We start from the raw sequence: 20,982 nt of genomic DNA, 5'->3' as shown, positions 1-20,982 counted from the left end.
TAAGGACAGAGCAAAATTAATTGCACTTGCTGACGAAATAAGGTCACAAAACACATAACGTGTCTGCTTGTATTTAAGAGAAAATGTTTTTTACTTTATTGTACCTGGAGCCACCTTGAAAATTACAGCCTACTCCTTCACAGTGCCAAATCAACACCAGGTTTTAGGGCTGGTGGTGCACGGAGCCCACGAGGCCGTGCACACAGCATAAAGATAAATGAAGTCTGTCACTTTATTATTTCCTTCTGCCAAGGCAAGGTTAAGGGGTCCACTCCAGCCAAAGCCAAGTTTCCAGCGTGCTAGTTGCTCAGAGCAGGCAAATACATCAGAGCACACAGAGCGAGGCCCCGTCTTCCCAGAACCGTTCATTCCTGCCGAGGAGCGATGGTGGGAAGCGCCGGCCGGCGCCGGGTTCCTGGCAGTGCCAGGGCACACAGCCCTGCCTCTGCACAGTGCCACCAGCCAGCTCCTCACACTGCCACCACGAGTGTCCAGCAAAGCCCAGAAGGGTGCAGATGAAGGGAAAAGGCACAATTTAATAGGAAAAAAAAAAAAGAATTCCATATATACTATCGCAGCTGTGCAGGGTCAGCCTGTACAAAAGCCGGGATGTACAAGCTCATCAGCTATTTCCTCACTCCTCTCTACTGAAAATAGGACTTTCTCACAAAGCAAAGCACAGTGACAGCCAGGGCCTGGCCTGGCCGGCTTGCAGACACTGCATCAGGTTCATCTGAAGGCAGAAGATTTTCCTACACTGGGTCTTAATGCAGTGCAGAACTAGAAACCCAACTTTATTAAGTGCCTGCGTCCATTTCCCCACACTGAGACTCAAGCTCCAGATGCTCTGTCTGTCCTGCACAGCTGAGTGACACTCGACAGCCTTCCCCCATCAGCCACCTTCCTACAGTGGTCTCATCACCCCATCACAGGAATGGAGTTTCAGATTTGTGTGCTTAATGATATATGGGAATAAATTATGAGAATAGCTTTTCGTGCAGTCACTCTTACAGAACTTTTATTAGATAGTGAACATATTTTTATAAATTAAATTTCTTTTTTTTTTTCTTTTTTTTTTTTTTTAAAAAGCACCTAACCATCAACCATGCTGCTTTCCTGAGAGCACATCCATACTGAAACAAATACTATTGTTTCACCTCATAGTCCATGGAGAATGTAACCAAACCACATCCTCATATTTTATATCCAGTTAGAGGTTATACCACTCGTCTAACAGACATGGAAACTTGTTAACTTAATGCTTCAGAGAAACAGTTAACCTCTCCATTCTTTCCAGAAATCCTCCCTGCAATATATATTCTTTCAAAGCAGGTAGTACAAAACCAGTCCAGCAATAAACAAAACCCTTCTGATTCTGAAGAATTTTCTTTGAAAAGGTAAGCTCTTGTTCATTGAACTACATAGCAACATAAAAAGCCCTTAAGAAAAAAACCCTTTCAACCTCCCAAAATAAATACAGCTGAAAATTAGGCTTTTGAACAGAAGAACATCTTGACACTGTCCTCAAAACCGGCAGCAGATGTTCTTCTTCTGGAATAACGTTCATGTTCCTGCAACACCTTTGGAAAACAATGAAAAAGAGCATGGTTTATGTAACCTACTTGTTGCTACCTGTCGTTCTTATCTGCTCACAACCCCGCTACCATGACTGAGTGCTCAGAGAACAGCTGCTCTGAACAGTGACAAAAGAGTTACCTTTTGTTGATGGAACCAATAATAAAATGACCAATACTTACCCAGAAACACACTACCTAGCTACCACAAATGACATTTTTCAGTGCCAAACCCTGGAAACTGTAAGAGCTCCCAAGCACAAGTCTTCTCCAGCCTGTGATTTCTGCACCAGCAATGCCAAGATCGATGACAGTGGTTGTGCCAGAGGTGTCACACACTCACACCTCAGCCTACATTCACATATTCACTCCCTCCTCCCTGAACAATTATGGACCTAAAACTTTTTAAAATGGAAACTATAAAGACATATTTCCCCTGCTTATTGTGCTTTTCCAGTCGATCACCAACTCCCTGATGTATTTTCCTCCTTTGCCTTTTATGCTGTTCTTGGCATCTTTTCTCCCCTTTCCCTTCCCCCAGCCGTTGTTCCTTTCGGTGCCTTCTGGCCTGTATTTTCTACATTTTTAAAAAATCTGTGCAGGGGAATCCAAGATTAACAGTTTATACAAAGGGAGAGACCAAGGAGAAAAACTGATCAGCATCTCAATCAGCTGCCCTCTCCAACCCCAGCAGGGCAGAGCGCTGCCTTATCTCTGGCAGAGGGCGAGGGCATCCAACACCCCGGAGAGCCGACAGCAAAACAGATCCCACTGCAGCTCGCTTTCCCCATACTGACAGACCACTCTGTAAAGCAGCAAGAGCACTTTACACCCGAGCCAGCCACAAAGGGAACAGCTGGCTCAATGTTTAAGTGCTGAAGCATCATTTCTGCAATTTCCCAGGTCTTGCTGTGGGCGCTAAATGCTCTGCTGTCCGTCCCTAAAAGCCCGGGGTCCTTGCCTGGCCAGTGCTCAGCCACCCCATCACATTTTATTGAGAAGCAAACCTCCTTCTGTAACCCCCCACACCAAATCAAACTCATGGGTGAGCTCTGCACTACAAAGAATTTAGAATTTTTCTTGGACTATTGTATTTGTTTGGGTATTTTTTTTTAATTGTGAGTCAGTTTCTGTTCCACTGGGAAAAAAAATATAAATTTATACAGCCATGTAAGTATATAAGATACACAACCTGATCTAGAGGTTGAACTAGATGATCTTTAAGGTCCCTTCCAACATAAACTGCACCAAAGAGCTGCTCCAGGTCACAAACAGCCTACCAAAATAACTTAGCCAGATGAGCAAGAAAAAGAAATTAGTTGAACTTCCCACTTACAACTTGTGTCACCCTTACCATCTCTCAGAAAACGTGGGCTGAATTCTACCCCCTCCTTTGAGGTTCAGAGCTTATCTATGGTAGGTCTGGTGACAAGCTCAGCACCAGCCACCAGAAGCCACCCAGACTACAGAAATGCATCAGCAGAAAATTATTAACATTAAGACAACATCAAAATATAGAGCATGAAATTATATATCCAAGTCTTTACTTAGAGGAAAAAAATCAATTTGTGTCCTGGCCATTTACCACACTGTCCAGGCAGGCTGAATGGTGAGAAGTTGTTAACTGAAAGAAAATTATTAGGTAAGAAATTTCTCATTTTGTTACCCAGCTTCTTCCTTCCTTCATTGCTAATGAGAAATAGCAAGCAGGGAATTACAAAGATGGAGAGAGGGAAGAGAAGATTAAAATTTATTCTTATTATTAAGTAGAATAACAGGCAAGAACAGAAGCTCCCCTGTCAAAAGCAAGGTGGGAACCTGGCTCAAAGGAAATCCTCTGAGGTGGATGGGGACTGGACTCAGAACAGGTACCAAAGTTTCATGTTGCCAGGACCATCAGAGACGTGGAGCAGAGAGAAAGGACAATAAGATCCTTACTGGTTCAGTGGTCAGGATCACCACCTGGGGTTTACAAACATGGAAGTAGGAGATACTTGGTTTGAATTCTTAGAAGGTGGCAGCTACAGAAATGCAGATCTGTGGTGAGAGCATCAATCAACATGCAGCAGAGACCTGCTGCCAGCACAGATCATATTTTAAAATAAAAATTGCAGCAGTTGCACTGTTTCTTGTTAGATGAAGCGCTATCTTTTTGTCTCTGACCATGCCTAAATGGCTGAGAAATACGTAGGAGATAAAGTACTTCTCTATCTTGCTCTGGACCAAAGAGAACTCTTGTAGGAGCCCTGCTCCAGGGACCAAGGCAGTTATGTGTCCATTCAGGCAACTGTTTATATGAAGCATATAAGGATGTCTGCAATCCAAAGCTGAGGCATTACCTGGATGGCTCCAGGAGCACAGTAAGCTCCCTCTGTCACCTGGCCACACTGCAGGCAGCACACACTGCTGCAGACAGCACAGTTCCTGCAGAAATTCCTTGGGAGGACAGGCAGGGGCTCTGTCCCCCACCTCCTCCTCTTCTTCCTCATGTTTTAGTGGCTGCAGTGAACCTTTTCCCAGATGCACAGTAGACAGAGGAGAAGGATTTTAACATTTTGCCTGCAGCAGCTCTGAGGCCTTGGCATTTGGACAGACTGCTCCATAAGCACAGCACAATTAGCATGTGTACTCCATATGCTTGAGATCCATCCATTACAGCACTGGAATGCCCTCTGACACCACAACCCTCCAAAAGAAGAAAGTTGTGGAGAAGTTGCTGGAGAATAATTTGTCTTATCCTCCAGGAACAGCGGAAAAAGGCACTTTTGTGCACAGGAGGTTTTGGTGGAGCAGGAGAAATAACCTTTTCCCAACAAAGCCCAGCAGCATGATTCACCTATAAAGCACAGAGCTGGCTTCAAAGCCAGTCTTTCAAGCTAATGGCTATCAGAAAGGCCAGCCATCTGCTTGTGCAACCTGTCCTTATGATTAATCTCAACATCTGACTTGTATATAGAGTTTATATACTAACAGGACTATACTTCATATGTCATTTTAGCTAAGTTCTGCATTGCTGATTTTACAGTTTCTCCTCAATCTGGCCATCCTCTCTAGGTTACAGGTACTGCTTAATGTTGATTAGATGTATAGCAAAGCAAAGACTTTGGAAAAATTTTACCAAGTCTCAAAAGCCTGGTAAGCATTTCAAAGAGCTCCCTGGAAAAGATAAGGTCTCACATCTACATGTAATTAATTCTTTATTCTCTACTTAACATGGTGTGGCAGAGGCAGAAAGTAACAAATCATGTCTCAGTCTCACATACACTGGAAGGATTCATGGTTCTTTCTGCCATGCAGACATTTATTTTACAGCATATAGCACAGTATCACAGTTGTTCTCCTTTAATTAACTGAATACTTTCTGTGGAGCTCAACCCAGGTCCTCCATAACACACAGTATATGGCACCCATTCTCAGGAGTATGACTACAGGTCCACAGCCCACTGTGTATTTGGGGAGAGAGTGATATACTTTTCTTGTACCAATTCATTTCAACACATATAGCACCACAGGTAATACTCATTTCTCTGAAATCAGAAAAGTTTATTTTGAATTAACAAAACCAGAGTTGTCTTCTGAAAAATAAGTTCCAGATAACATTTTACTATTTCATTACAAAACCCCACCTGATCATGATTTCAAATTCAGATCTACCATCCTCTTCTATGGAATAAATATTTATTTACATTTTATTTATTTTACTTCTTTAGGTAAGAATAGGTAGATTGTTCCTTATGCTAGTTTTAACTAGGCAAACTCTTTCCACAGCAAACTTTAGCATCATGAACTATGCAGTGAAATAAGCCCAGGATAATGAGCTGACAGAAGGGACCAGGGAGGGAAGAGCTTGCAAGATGCACAGACAAAAGTCCTGTCTCCTGAAGGAGTAAGATTTTAAATCTTGCTAGCAAGATAAAGCAGAGAATACTAAAGTCCAGACAAAACACTCTCATGCAATTCCCTTCACGCCATCAAAACCAACATAAAAATCATTAAATGCTAAAATAAAGCCAAGCAAAGGAATATTACTGTCAGCAACTGCCAACTGAAATGAATGACCTGGGTTGGAAATGTTTGCTGACATAGCTTCAAGTGGCCACAAAGGCTTGAGGGCTGTGGCAGCAAACTGGCCAGTGGAACAGCTCGAACCAGGCATGTAGAGCTCACCTCCGCCATCACCCCCAGGGACCGAGGGGATGAAACTGGAGCTTTGCCACTCAAGGGCCTTTTGGGAGCAGGATCACCTGCACCCCTCCCTGCAAACCAGGAGCAACAGATCCAACATCAGCCAAGTCACTAATTCTGGCAGCAATGGGAAAAAACCCAGGAATTCTGGTCTTTGGCCAGAAGAGGTTTGCAGGTCAATGAAAGCACCTTACAGCTCTGACACCACTGACAGGCACCAGTGGCTGTGCCAAGACATCTGTACTCTGGCATGTCCCAGGGGAAATCCAGCAGAGGAGCACCCAGAGGCGGTGCTGGAGGCTGCAGAGGCACAGATCCCAACATCTGCATCCACAGAAGTTTAATTCTCAAGGTGTTTCTCAGCTGCTACCAAGAGACAATTTCATCACCGCACCGACACTGCAATCAAACAGCTTGGCTGACCAAAATGATGCATAAAAACTTAGAGAATACATTATTCTGCATTTTGCCCAAAAGGAGAGGACAGATTTGAACAATACAAGTCATCTAAATCACAGTGTTAATTGTGTTGGCACTTTAAAAAAAGGAAACAAGAAAAACAATTTCAGGCTTTTGTGTTAATTTTAGACATTACATTTTCCTTCACATTGTAGTAATATCAACATTAGAAATCTTTGGATGCAGCAAAGACAATGAGGAAACTTGCCAATTTTTGAAGAATAAACAATTAATATAGCAATTAATTCAGAAGAGTAACTACATGATACTATAGGGTTCCCTGGGTGTTCTGTCCCAGAGATTGCTTAAAAAAATTTTTCAGCAACAAAATGAAGTAAAAAATGTTCTGTTTATTTCTTTTCCTAAATTACCAGCATTGCAAACTCCTACTGGTATTTGAAAGTCAGTCTGGGCTCTCCTAGATATACATCCTTACCATAAAGATTCCACAGTTGGAAATTACTTTTTGTGACACTTAAGCCAAAAAGAAAATAGCTCTGTTGCATCTGCAGAACCAAAAGTAGCAAATTGTGATAAACATTCATCTTTGTCAGTGGCTCTCCAAACCAATCTGTTCAGTACGAAGGTGCCATTTTTACACTGTTGCTTTATTACTACATAATTATTGATGGATCAGCCAAGTGCTCTCTCAAGGAAGACCAATCTTAAAAACGAGCTTGTTAAAAATTTAAGTGTAAACCTTGGGATAGAAACTAGCAGTTAGGTTTCATCTGATATAAACTTTTAAAGAGGAAAAAAAATAAATTGGAGGGACAATTTTGAAAAATGCTACATTTGAGGCAGGCATGAAATTGAAGCAGACAGGAAACTTTAATGTGATAGAAAGAAAGAATTGGGGACATCTGTACTGAGAATAAGCTGTAAGTAGCAGGAGGAATTATCAATCTAGTGATGTGCCAGCTCTCTGCATTTCAATTGCTTCACAGGCCATACCATAAAAATTGTTTGCAATGAAAGAAGTATGAAGCATCCCTAGATTTTATTGCTCCCAGTGATATTCCACCCCATTTATGTGTGTACACCAGTTGTAGCCTTTCAAGTACAACACTGTTTCATATTAGTACCTGTTTAAATTACCTGCCCACAAACATCGTTCAGTGTTCAAAATGCCTCACTATTAAATTTTCTGTTTCAGTCAACGTACTTCAAGAGTTTCTATCAAGCTTTCAAAGGCAAGGAAGTTTCATGCAGGTTTTCTGAAAGTCAAGATAAAGCAATAAACTTTAAATTTAAAAGGAGGCTTTTTCAGGAGAGAATTCAGCTTATCTTTTTGAATTCCCTCCCCACCTTGTTAAACCCAACTTCTTCATTGCTCCCAGATTTCTAAATGTTGCATTTCAGGAGCTGAACCTCAGAGCATCAACCTTACTCTCTACAAAGACCCTGCATGTAAAGTGACCTTGGGCAAGAGCATACCTGAAATTGACAATTCCAAGTCACTGATGGATTGTAAAACTTTTCCAGCACTGGAACCTCAGCACAACACAAATGCCACTCTCAGCTCCAAAATGTCCATTCTCTGCTGCTGCCAAGACGTGCTCTGAAATGCTCCTCCAGCACCAGCTGAACTGGGGGAGCTGGTTCCTTCCCCCCTGTCTCAGCCCTGTTCCCCCTCCTTCTGCTTCCCCCCACCTCCCCCTGCACCTGCCAAGGTGTCATTCCCTAACATATGTCCATCAAAATAACCCTGCTATTAAAAAGCCTGCACAAGCTTGTGACATTTTTGACAGACATGGGTTAGGGAGGCAGCTACTTGTGCACTGATGCCAGCAGATGGGAGGGGGATGAGCCAGAAAAGCAAGGCACTTCCTAACCTCAACCAGCAGCACCCACAACAACCCAACATATCTGCTCTGTCCTGAACTGGAGGCCAAATCCAAATAGTGCAGCACAAAACAGGGAAAGAACTCAGGACAGGAGCTTTGTGGTAGTCTTGCAGCAGCTACCAAGCCATGAGACACAAAAGGAGTGCTCCCACTAAGTGCAAGAAACTCTGGCTTAAAGTGAGAAGAGAGACTTCATGGAAAAGCAACATCTCACTGAACTATGTTTTATTTAGTGGAAGCCACTGGCAGAATATAATATTGCCACCTGCGACATCATTTCATGTTGATAAGATGCTGCTGCATTTCAATACATGACTTTGATGGTATTGTGGATTTGCATTTTTCATTTTTAGCTGGAAATTAATCAGAACCATTAAACATAACTTCCCAAATCAGCCAATTGCCCTGATCCCATGCTAGTGTTAAGGATTTGGTCACAGAGCATTATCTTACTTCCCATCTGTGAGCACACAGTGGCTTCCCCGCTGTAACTATATCAAACATGGCATGTAATAGTGAATCTGCTGAAAAATGGTACCCTTCCACCCCCTGCACAGCTGTTTACTTCTGGCTTCTGTGCTTATACCTGTCTCAAGAGCCCTGTTCCTTGCTCCAAATTTCTTTCCAGGTACTACTTAACAGCATTATTTACTCACTCTAACTTAATATTCATTCCCTTATTGCTGCTACACAGTTATGGATGTCCAGGTCTTTCATAACAGAGAACAACTTCTACAGTCTTATGTGTACATGTGTGTTTCAGTATTACTGTAAAACTGCTAACTTCAAAAATAAAGTATCTCCTGCTTCCTTTCAGCAAAACTTGGCTGCAGAAACTCCCTAGAGGCAATTGTTTGCAATTTTCCCTTAATTTGCAGCTACCCCTCCCTTGGCAGCCTGCCAGCATCTCCTCCTCTGACCACTCGGGACATTGGCTCAACACAGTCCACCCAACCCTAGATAAAAGATCACAATTTTTGCTATTAATAACCAACCCAAAGTTGTTCTTATCTGCCCACTTCTTCAGCTCTGAACCACTGTAATTAATGAACACCAAAAACTCTACCCACAATTTTTTCAGCCCTGCTGAATGCATTCTGGTGAGTGCCTATGAAATAAAATTAAATTGAAAAGCTGAAGACTACAGTAGCCTCATGTTGACAGGTCACTCTGATTCCAGGTCAAAGTAGACTCTATATTTGGCTGCTTTGATTATAATTGCTTGCAGGATAAAAAATAAATAGCAATTATCTCATTGTCACACAAGGAAAAAAGACCTAATAAATGAACCAATCCTAAAGTAACATTGAAAATCAAATTATTTCAAAAGCAATCAGGAGAAGTAAAATTCAGTTTCCAGGATTGTTTTTAATTGCCAACAGTGTCAACATTAATATTCTTCCTCTATTGGATAATACATCCCTTTTAGTTATGAAAGCATTCAGCAAACTAAAAATGTCAAACTGCAATTATACAAGGCTAAACTCATGGCTGCTTTCATCCCCAGCCCACAGTGCCACAGCTGAAATTCCTAATTACAAGGGTCATCTACACAAGTCACAGTCCAGCCCATGTATCTTGCCTGCTGTGACAGTCCTACAGTTTTAAGACCAACAAACAAAACAGATGAAGTGTTTAGGGGTGTGATGAAGTTAATCCTTAAGAGGATATAGGAATTAGTTTTTCAAACTAAATTCAAAGCTACTGAACAAAAGCAAAGCAACACAACCGCTGCACAAAAACACTAAAACCTTGCAGAAACAGCACTCCACTTAAAGGGTTTACTTCGTGGATTTTCACTTTCCAGGTACCACCCTTACCAGCTGAACCTGTACCACAAGAAAATAAAATACTGCATGGAGGATTATTTTAGCTTTTTCAGACAAACCCAAGTGCTGGGGATCCACCACAGCACTGCACACAGATTTATTACCCATCGTGTTAAACCCAAAGTAGCTAAGCCTTGCAAATCTCCCGGTGCTGTATTTCCTTCTTCCAAGGGCACGTTTTGTGGCTCCTTGACCTGGGTTAATAAGTCTTTATTCTCAATAACAACTGGGACCATGGAGACTCCCTGAACTGAGCCCAGGCCTCCACTCCTGACATTTCAGATACCATGATGAATTGCTCAGATAATATCCCCCTCAGCAGCCAGCTTTCCCTGCAAGCTTAGTGTCCTTTTCTGTAGCCTCCACACATTTCACTTTCCACAATTCCCTAAATAAAAATTTCAGTTTGCATTTGAATTTTTTGGTGACTTTTCTTCCTTTTTGGCAGAAGGGCAGGGTAGGAATGTCTGTTGCTCCTGCAAAAAGGCCACCCACCCAAATAACTGTGAGCCACCCACCCAAATAACTGCGAGCATTACTGGGCTCCAGTTCAGGCAGGTGCAGAAGAGGATCAAATAATTCTTACAGCAGCAGAGAGTTCTTTTAGCCAGGTTTTCTGAGTGCCTGCAGGTGTCTGAGTCATCACACCAAACATCACCTCCCCACTCTTGTTTTAGTCTGCAGTTTATGGGGCTGAGGGTGGTAAAACACTGGAACAGGTTGCCCTGGAATGGGTGGTGGATATTCCATGCCTGGAAACATCCAAAGTCAGGATGGGACTCTGAGCAACCTGATCTTGTTGAAGATGTCCCTGCTCACTGCAGGAGGGTTGGATTAGATGACCTTTAAAGGTCCCCTCCAACCCAAACCAATCTGTAACTCCAGGATTCCATTTCAGCCAAGGGTTAAGAGTGGGATAATGATTCTTTAGATGGTTATAGTTCCACAGATTCCTTGAGAACTGACCCCAAGAAAGCCAGGAGAAATTATAAATGCCCCTCAAAGTATCTCCCATGCAGAGAATCAGCATCTTTTCAGATGCTTGGGCATGCAGAGAGGACAGAAACTTGAAAAGAAGCCCCAATAGAAGGAAAACCTTAGACTGGCACCTAAAAATGCTGAGGCATGTAACTCAATCACAAAACACAACTCTCCCTCAGTATTTGGGGAACAACTGTTTATGCAATTCTTTTATTTAGGTACAGAAAAAAGTCAATTTCTAAAGCCCCAGCTGAGTTTCTCCTCCCTGCTTGCCCAGCTCTGTGCTCCTTAAGCCTAAGCCTAGAGCAGGTGACAGCAGACCTGGACTTCCCATCAACTCAAAGGAAAACAAAGGATAAAAAAAACCTGCTGGGGCTGACTGCTTCTCCTTGCTCCACTAAAAATCAGGATCTATGCCACAGCACACACAGATGTCAATTATCTCACAAGGAAGGACCCAGCAGAGCCCCTGTTCCACACGTCCAACCTCTCCAAGCCAGAGACACAGCCCTGCTGCCACCTCCTCCTCCAAAGAACCTGTGGCCAGCAGCCAGCTGAAGCAGCCAGAGGAAAATGCAGCTTTCTGTCCTTTTTTTCCTCAAGCAAGGGAGGATGAGGCCTTAAATGGGTGGTTAGACCCATTAAAGATCAATGTAAGGCTTTTACACTACTCAAACTGAAAATAAAGCTCATTTTCCACCATGCTTTTATTGGAGAAATTCAAGACAGAAAAGACATGTTGCCCACTGCAGTCACAACACAGCAGGCAAAAAAAATTCCAAGCCTGGAAAAGCTTTCAGGATTTTAACATTCCCCATTCAAGAGCAGAATTTTATCAAACAAACAAAACAAAAAAAACCCCACAAAACAACAAAAACCAAACAAAAGAACACAAACAAAGAAGCTAGCAAGAAAGAAAGGATGAAAGAGACAGAGGACATAAAGAGATCTTCTCCTCTAAAACAGTTGGGGTGGGAGGGGTATAAGAGGACAGCCAGGCTGGCCAGCCAGGTGCTAAAGGTCTTCATTCATAGGAAATGTAGCCAAGTAAGGTTTAACAGATGGGCCTTCTTCACTTGGCTCAGAATCCCGAACCCAAATTTCCAGTATCTTCTCCTGACCCCAGCACCCATTACTCTGGGGCACTTATTTTCGACCAAGACTTCTGACAAAAATGATACAAATTTTCCTATAGGGAGTGTCTGTATCGACAACCCATTCCTCTGGAAAATTCCTAAAACAGCCACAAATGCTATAAAAATGTATTCACATGATTCAGCTTATGCTTTCACTCAAATTTATCCCCTTGATGGCTCTAACAAAGTGCAGGTTTCTCTCCAAAACCCCTCTCTAAATTTGTTTAAGAATCTTTCAGCCAAACTCTATGATTAGTTTTCATCCTTTAACCTTTCTAGTTACTCAAGGCATGAATATGGAATGAATTTGTGGCATTCCTATCCCTTAATGAAATGCAAAGATCCTGCATGAAAAAACACGCACACAGATTTTGGAGCGAGACATGCACACGCAGTACTTGTGTGTGAGTGACATACATAACCAAGTAAGAAAATCCTGTCATCTGTAATTCACACCCAAGACTTCAGGTATTAAAAAACTGCTCTCAAAGCAGCTGGTGGTCTCCTATTACCGTGCTGGCTGCAGCAAGCTCTTCACATCTCATTAACAGCGTAATGAAGGCTCAATCAGGGATACAGCCTATCAAGACTGCCAAGCACAGGCACAGAGGCCAGAGGAGAAAGATCAGCTTGTACCAAGGTTTTTATTGTTTAGATCTCAGAACTGGGATAGAGCTAGTCCTGCCACAGGAAGTATTTTCCAGTGAGCAAGAAGCACACGGAGACAAAGATCAAACCCTCGAAGTGCTTGGAAAGCTTTGCACAAGGAAGGTGGCACCAAGCAGGTCACACACAGGGCTCATTTCCACAGGTGGGCTGTAAAACCACTGAAGCAATGGGGATGCTGAAGCCAGAGGCCAGAGGAGCGATCAGGATGGGGACACACATGCTTGCAAGTGTCCCTTCAATACGTAACACAATTAGTACTAAACTCAGCAGCTTCGTTTCTCCTGTATGCAGCAATTATCTGTAGTAGGGATTCCTAATGTTCTCTCTACTGATTATATCATAGAATCAAAGAATAACAGGTTGGAAGAAACATTAAGAATCATCTGGTCCAACAAGATGGCCCAGCACTCTGTCCAGGCAAATCTTATCAGTGTCCTATTTTGGAGTATCCATCACTTCCCAGGGGAGATTAATCCAAAGGATGATCTCATCGTGAAAAAATTTTCTCGTCTGTCCAATCAAAATCTCACCCATTACCCCTTGTCTTTTCCAGCTGACTCCTTGCAATAAATGAATCTCCATCCTCTCTGTAGCCACCCTTTAAATACTGGAATATGGTGATAAGCTACCCCTAACACATCTGTTCTCAAAATTGAACAGATCTTTTTGTATGTAACATATACATTTATATATTTCCAAACAGTTGGCACTGATGTGTTCAGACAAAATCCGAGGAAGAAAGGATGCTGGAAGAAGAAGTCAGTACAAAGAGGGATCCAACACCCAACCATGAATGGAGCAACAACAGCACCAGTGAGCCTGCTGCTCACCATCCTGCAATCCATGCTGGGATCCCAGGTGGGGTCAACAACTCTCTTTGGCCCATGCCTGCAGACCCTCAAGCATCCTTCCATGGCAGCTCAGACCCTGCCAGAAATGTCACATTTCTGCAAACTCCCCTGCCCACAGTGCTGCTGGCACTGGTCATCTGCTGCTGTCAAAAAAACGAGGAGGATAGAACATACATGCACAGTAATTTCACGATTATAAGCCGCACTGAGTATAAGCCACACTTCTGGGTGCCAGCAACTTTTCATTCCTTGTCCATACATAAGCTGCACCTGATTATAAGCCCCACGTTACAATACAGAGTGTGATAAAAGGTATCTGTTCTATCACCATCTGTTGAGGGTGGGGGCAGTGATCCTTATCTCCATGGCAGATATTCTGCTAATGGGCCATCCATTGAAACCAGGTGGGGCATTGTTCTTTATCTTTTCACAACCCATCCTTCCTCCAGCCAGTCATTTTCTGCTCATGGCCATTGAGTCCCACTGTGGGACTGATAAAATTACTGCATCCCATTGGGAGTTGCTCCAGCCAGGGGGAAGAGCCCAACATTTCTTACCAAGATAAAAACAGAGGTTTTGGGACACTAAGGGAGCCCCTATCTCCACTGAACTCCAGAGGAAAACCGGATTTCTCCACATCCCCACTGGACCTCCGGAGGGAAACTGCACCTTGTACAGGAGCACTGCTCCAGCTGAGCCACATCTGTCACTGCAGGAGGATGCAGCCACCATTTAATGGGACTGCTGCCAACACCCTGCCTGACGGGTGTCAGGCTGTACTCTGACTGTGTCAGGGTTTGGAGTTTGTTTCTTTGTAGTACTGTATTTCTATTTTAATTTCCCTAGTAAAGAACTGTTATTCCTAATTCCCATATTTTTGCCTGAAAGCCCCTTGATTTCAAAATTATAATAATTTGGAGGGAGGGGGTTTACATTCTCCATTTCAAAGAGAAGTTCCTGCCTTCCTCAGCAGACACTTGTCCTCCAAACTAAAACAGCAACTTTTCACTCTTTGTCCATATATAAGCCGCACCTGATTATAAGCTGCACTTTGGGTTTGGACCAAAATTTTAGTTAAAATGGTGTGGCTTGTAATCGTGAAATTACTGTAATTTTTCCTTGCTGGGTGAGGGGGCTGAATCTGCTCACAGAAGGACTGGTGATGTCCCAAGGCCAGGATGAAGTATGAGGTGGGAACTGGCAGCTGCAGGGGATGAAATGCAGAAAATAAGAGTAAAACTCAGGAGGATGAGCCTGTTCCCACCTCCTATCAGATCACCTTTAGCAGTTCTCCTCGAATAAGAAGCTGAAAGTGCTGGTACACAGGGACAAGGACCACGATCAATGAAGGCTGCCTGCACGGGGTCTTTAACACCCACAGAAATCAATGGCAATATCCTTTAACCTCAGCCCCTGTCAGATTACGCTTGCAGCAGTAATGGAGGCGTAAATACGAGGAGCAATAAATGAGCAAACTGCTAATTGTGAAGCTTTCCCATGTCTTCTGTGTGAAATTAGCAGCGAGTGCAGCTCGCTGGGTGCCTAAGCAGGCACAAGATGGTACTTGCACAGAGATTGCTCACTGCTAAAGCCGCTGGCTTTCGTGGGGACGTGCAGGAGCACGTTACCACCCACCACACACAGCACTTGAAATTACTGCCCTGAATGCCTGCATCTGAGTTTTGACTCAAAACAAAACCTAAATCAGGTCTCAAACCTAGATTATGAAGGGGAAGTTATATAAAGTCATTCAGTAATTTATACCCTGTATTTTACCTTTATCTCTGCTATTATCAGACCTTCCCCACTTTTTCTTCACGTGGCAAGAGATGAACTGGCAGTGTACAGTCCAGCGTGGGAACAACAAGGTGACAGTCAGCAAACAGCAAAATGTCAGAAACACCAAGATGGATGATAAAATATTTGAAATGGTATAAAAGAGACATAAAAATAAATTGCAGAGAGAAATTTCACACCAAAGGATGTTATTTCTTGAGAACAAACTCCACGATATTTGATTGTGATAGTCTCCTAAAAGAAATGGTGCAGCTTTTTTTTGAGGAACTGAGAATCAGAAAGAGCATGTAGAGTGTGGAGAGTATGCTGGGATGCTGCATGGCCAGGAAAATGGACAGACTGATGTACCCAGTCTCTATCTTTGAAAGGGAGATCTCACCATAAAGTACGTTTATCCTGAAGAATAAGAGAGAAATAGTTTGCAAAGACTCAGTTTTCAGCTTAAAGTCTCTGCAAATTAATATACTTTGTAGGAAAAAACACTCAAATGTAGTGTTTATTCTAAGCACTTTACTGCCTCAGACTCATTAACCCAGTACCTTACATGCTGTCTTTGTAATGCAAATTTGTTAAAATACTGTGCTTTTCATAAAACATTCATACAGACAAGCTTGCACTGCTCAAATACCAATTGTAAGTGGAGGAAAAATACACTTACTTTTTCCTAATATTTCAGCTCTACACCTAAGTCTTATCTGCATAAGCAGTTTGTGAGAAACCTGCTGCTGCTGCTGCCACTGTAGCACAAAGGTGGAAGATTTCCCAAAGCAGCTGATGTAGGCAATTATAAACTGAATTACCACATGCCAAAGCCAAATGAAAAGACTTTGCAGAAGGTACCTGCAGCAGAGGTTTTTTGAGGAAGAGGGATCATTACACAGAGGAGAGATACCCTGTAGTTAAGGAGGCCAAACATTGCACCTACTGCACCTGTTTGCTGAGCTCCCATACAGGAGCCACCTGCCCTGTCTGCAGCACATCACCACAAGAGTTTGCTGGGCATCCTCACCACACAGCAGCAGGCATGCTGCTTCCAGCTGCTGAACTGGCTGGGCATGACACACCCATCTAACAGCACAGGGAGCCCAGCAAGAGACACAAAATCATCTCCATAAGGTGTCCAGCCCAGCTTGACCCACACAGAGATGACTCAGGGCTGGAGAGGGCTGAGGGAAGGGAAGGTTCCTGATTTATGACTTACACAGCTGTGGAGAAGGACCAAAACATCACCTTCAGGGTTCAGTGTTACGACAGCACTCTCCCTCCTCCAACAGACTTAGATCTTGGAACATGAACTACCACAGCAAAGCCATGGCCAGCTCAGATTCACAATATAAATTGCACTAAACCAAATTCAAATACACAGCATAAATGCAGGAAATTTTGTGAGCTTTTCCTCCTCCCTTCACACTTACCAACTACTTTTGTTCCTAGACAATCTATAACTGTGCTGTCTCAAATTAAACTCTGAGCAACTGCTCTCATCCTGTATTTAGTTTTGAAAACTGTCATTTCTTCTTCAGGCCTGATGAAGGGCCCACAAACCTGGAAAATACTTACATTTTACAACTGTACCAGTTGATCTGACAGAAAAAAAATAGTACCTTCCCAGACTCCCCAGAGCTATGAGGTAGAACTCAACAACATTGCCTGAGGTGCCAGAATCATCTACACTGGTTTTCATCAGGTTCACAGCTATGACACAAAGGTAACCAACGTGAGGCTTCTTAACAAGAGGTTTTCTTTATTCTGCATAATAACATGCCAACTGCAAGCCAGGTATACTTCCCGACCTGTCTGCTAGACCTGGTTCCCATTCACCCAAAACACATCAAGGTTCCATTACTGCTCCTGAGCACAGGTGACTTCCCAAAGGAAACCAGGACCTCAGGGGGATGATGCACACATCACTGGGATGCACCCACACCACACAGGCATGCATGGCAAGGGCCTGGAGGCTGGGAACTGCACCCAGGTTGACGATCCTGCAGTACAGGCATAACCAAAGTGAATCGGACTTAACACAAAAACTCTAAGTTGTTAAAATATATTAGCAGAGTCACAAAAACAAGACGAAACAAAACAACAAAGAAATCCACCCAAACCCCTCTCAAACCCCCTCTTCACCACCCAAAGACAACCTCCAAATCCAACAAAGATTGGGGCAGGTTCTATAATCAAAATAAAAACCAAAACAGTAATTTTGCATATGTGTTTCATAACATGTTAAGAAAATAAGTACTTGTTCAAACACCTGCAATGATTTCTCAGATGCAGGAGAAGAGAGTGAACATACTGAAACCTGCTTGGTTTCGAAATTCAGTTCATTTGGCACATCCTTCACTTTTGCAAGAAAACAAACAGCAAAGGCAGACAAGCCATGGCATGAGCAGCCCGGCACTCTCCTGCCCACCTGCCTGAAGCCCAACTCAGAGGAACCTCCCTGGCTGCACCAGCTTAGCTTCATTTTTACTCTCAGTCCTCGGCCTGCCCATTAAAATGGTCAATAGCAATGCCAGCTGAGAAATGTCCATCACTGGGAACTCCTTTTTACAGGTCACTGGCCAACCAGACAACAACAGCTTCTAGCCATGACTGACCTCTCTGCGACACGAACTGCTGATTTTCAGGAGAATGACAAGCCATGAGCCATCCATTTTCTTAATCGTAATTAAAACAAAACCAAAAGCACTCAACTGTTTCTGTATGAATTTGTTTGTACAAAATAAAAACGTGCCATCATCCTGCTATGTTTCTGGAGACCGAACGCTAACATAGTAAGAATCTGAATGCATTCACTTTGTCTACTGTTGAACAGAAATCAGCATCACAGTCTGGATAACAAAATGTTCTGCTGCACAGACCTCCAAGTAAGCTGACAAAACAGATTCAGATGGGTGTGTCTTATGATAGAAAAATTAACTGTGATAAAGAATAAAATGCCCCTTAGATATGTTGTTTTCAGAGTCATTAAGATGCAAAAGGAATTTTTTTTAAAATGCCGCCTCCATAAAGTTCAAGCACATGTATGAAAAAGCAAACAAACCTGCCTGGATGACTGACTGCAATATTGGCTCTGGTAAAACTGGCTTCTTTAGTTGATCAGTCCTGCTCCTACTGTGCTACACAGAACTATATGATGCAAATAGATCTGTGGGTTTTAAGAAAAATGGAGCAAAACCAGCACAACACACACTGAAGTTCATATCAAAGAAAAAAGCATAACACCAGTTATTTCCTCTTGCATACATTTTAAATGTTTGCCATTTGCAGAGATTCTCAATCAGAGACAGACTGCATCTTGTTTGACTCCAGTAAAATGTCTCCTGAGAAAGTCTGCCTTGATCTAAGATTCTCATACTTGCGTTTTAATTTCCAGTCATATTTACAGGAATCTGCTTCCTCCAATTTCCTAATTGAGAGTGCATGGCTTGAAATATGCCTATCAGCTATCATATGACTGCAAATCAGCTATCAACTTAACCAAGAGATACACAATCTCAGGTTCCAGAAAATAATTAGGCACTCCAGATTTTCCTGCAGCTTCCACAAGAGCAGATGTCAACAACCACATCAACACCACTGGTCCCATCCAGCCTCGACGTCTCAGTGATTCAGGGAATTGCTACCACAACCACCAACAAGATACATGGAAATGACACAACAAACCCACAGCTGGCTGTCTGTGTCCAGTTTCTGCTCTGAGCTGAACTCCTACTCACCAGGCTCTTGGTCCTTTGTGGATATGCACTCTTTGATGGACTCTGTTATGCCAAGACTAGCAGCGGTGGGCAGTGGGCCAAGCAACGATTCCAGTGCAGGGGGTCTTACAAGAGTTTCATTTCCATTTCTGCATTCCCCATCTTCATTTCTTTTAACTCTATCCTTCTCATTAAGTTCGTCATAAAAGTCCTTGTTTAAGTGATTAGCAGCTGCCTCTAGTTCCTCATCTGCCTCCTCCTCTCCAAGTATGCTAGAGGCATTATCATCTATAGAATCTGTAAAGGAAAAAAACCCAACAGATCATTGCATACCATCTGTTACAGAAACTAAATAAATAGAGAGGCGCTCACTTAAAGAATAAAAATCTTTAGAGGAAATCTGTAAAAGAAATACACAATATTTTAGTTCAGTGTATGAATACATAGAGTTTCCAGATGCTCTTCAAATTCATTACCTTGACTATTAAAATGTATTTTCATTACTACAGTCCATTTAAAATAGAAGCATCATCTTATTATATTAGGTAAAAGGGCTTTGTGAGAGAAGTCAGCTACTTCCTAGTATAATTACAAATTAAAAATAGCCAGTTCAACCTGCACAAAGCCCTTCCATATGGGAAGTCAACTGGGGAATTTGGTGACAGAAGGGTCTAGATACTGGTCCACTGCACTTTCAGTGATAAAAAGAAACATTCTCAGGAGCCAGTGCCAAGCTCATACTTCACCAGGAAAGAAAAACAACGGAAATCATTAATGAACTATCCCTGCAATGAACAATGTGGTTGTTTTGAAGACTGATCTATGAACCACCTATTTGGCAGAGAGAACCCCAACGCAAGAGATCTTGTACTGTGAAGCATATATATGATCACATTTATCACCATAATGTTCATACACTTCAGACTGCCAGATCTGAGCTCAGTACTATTTAAGGAGTCATAAGACTTTATAGACTTACCATCTTTAGTGAAATTTGCAAATACGCCTTTTGCTTTCGGTCTACTGTTCTCTAATTCACTCTCTATTTCATCTTGGTAGCTCGATATTTCTCCTGTGGTGTTGAAATAAAAATAAAACTCAGCAATCATTGATGTAATATTGAAGAAATGAATGATATGTTACACTAAACACAACTTATACCTTCAAAATCCTCCAGCTTTTTTGATAATGCCTTTTCAAGCTGAAATGACAATAAACAAAACAAACATTAAGTTACTAAAAAAATATGCACAATTTTAAACTGTTTGTGAGCTGTACGTAGAAAATGGCAGGGTATTTCAAAAGCACAAGCAGGTAAAATTGCTGAAATTGCTTTGTAGTGTCAGATAGGCATGACAGACAGATCTCAAAGCACTGACCAATTTGGAATGTTATCTCCCCCATCTCTGTACTTCAAAAGCAGGCTCCACTCTGGCAAGCTATAAATAAATGGCCTCACTCTCCAGCAGTCAGACTCTGTGACTGTGCCTGCAGAAGTGCAAGGACAGTGCTGAGACTGCAGTGCCCACACCAGACAGAGCACGCTGGTGATGGCAGAGTGCAGCTCTCACCTGCAGCACCTGCCTGGCTCTGGAGAACATCACCACCACCCCTACAGACCTTGCAATGATGGCACAGTTAGAACAAGCAAAAACCCCAACAAACCAATAATGCAAGAATTGACTATGGCAGCAGTAAAATCTTCTCTGCTGCCAGTTTTAGTTCATGATTTGTAAAGAAATTAAGCCACATGAGAACTAATCTCTATGGAAGCAGGTGTTGTACCACACAATACCACCAGCAGTCTCATTAAAGTAAATGGGTTATTGTTTTCATACCTATTTAAAAAATAGCACTTCTCTCAACTGCAGAGATCACCTTAAAAACAGTGTATGGTTTCTGATCCTGTGACTTTTTCAGTGGGAAACTATTCCTTTGCCAATAAACCAAAAA

At 42.5% G+C, this 20,982-nt stretch overlaps 1 protein-coding gene across 1 annotated transcript in view; it reads right to left on the bottom strand.

Annotated features, from left to right (window-relative positions):
- The window catches only part of BRF1 (BRF1 RNA polymerase III transcription initiation factor subunit), a 172,174-nt gene that overhangs the window by 52,780 nt on the left and 98,412 nt on the right, over nucleotides 1-20,982 (bottom strand). The window contains exons 9-11 of the mRNA XM_033061894.2: nucleotides 20,191-20,230; nucleotides 20,009-20,101; nucleotides 19,051-19,326 (exon numbers count right to left, since the gene is read on the bottom strand). Coding sequence (XP_032917785.1) covers nucleotides 19,051-19,326; nucleotides 20,009-20,101; nucleotides 20,191-20,230 — 409 coding nt within the window. The remainder of the gene's footprint in view (nucleotides 1-19,050; nucleotides 19,327-20,008; nucleotides 20,102-20,190; nucleotides 20,231-20,982) is intronic.

This window comes from Catharus ustulatus, chromosome 6 (assembly GCF_009819885.2).
Source record: "Catharus ustulatus isolate bCatUst1 chromosome 6, bCatUst1.pri.v2, whole genome shotgun sequence".
Taxonomy (NCBI): Eukaryota; Metazoa; Chordata; class Aves; order Passeriformes; family Turdidae; genus Catharus; species Catharus ustulatus.
This window is presented reverse-complemented; position numbering and strand designations above follow the sequence as displayed.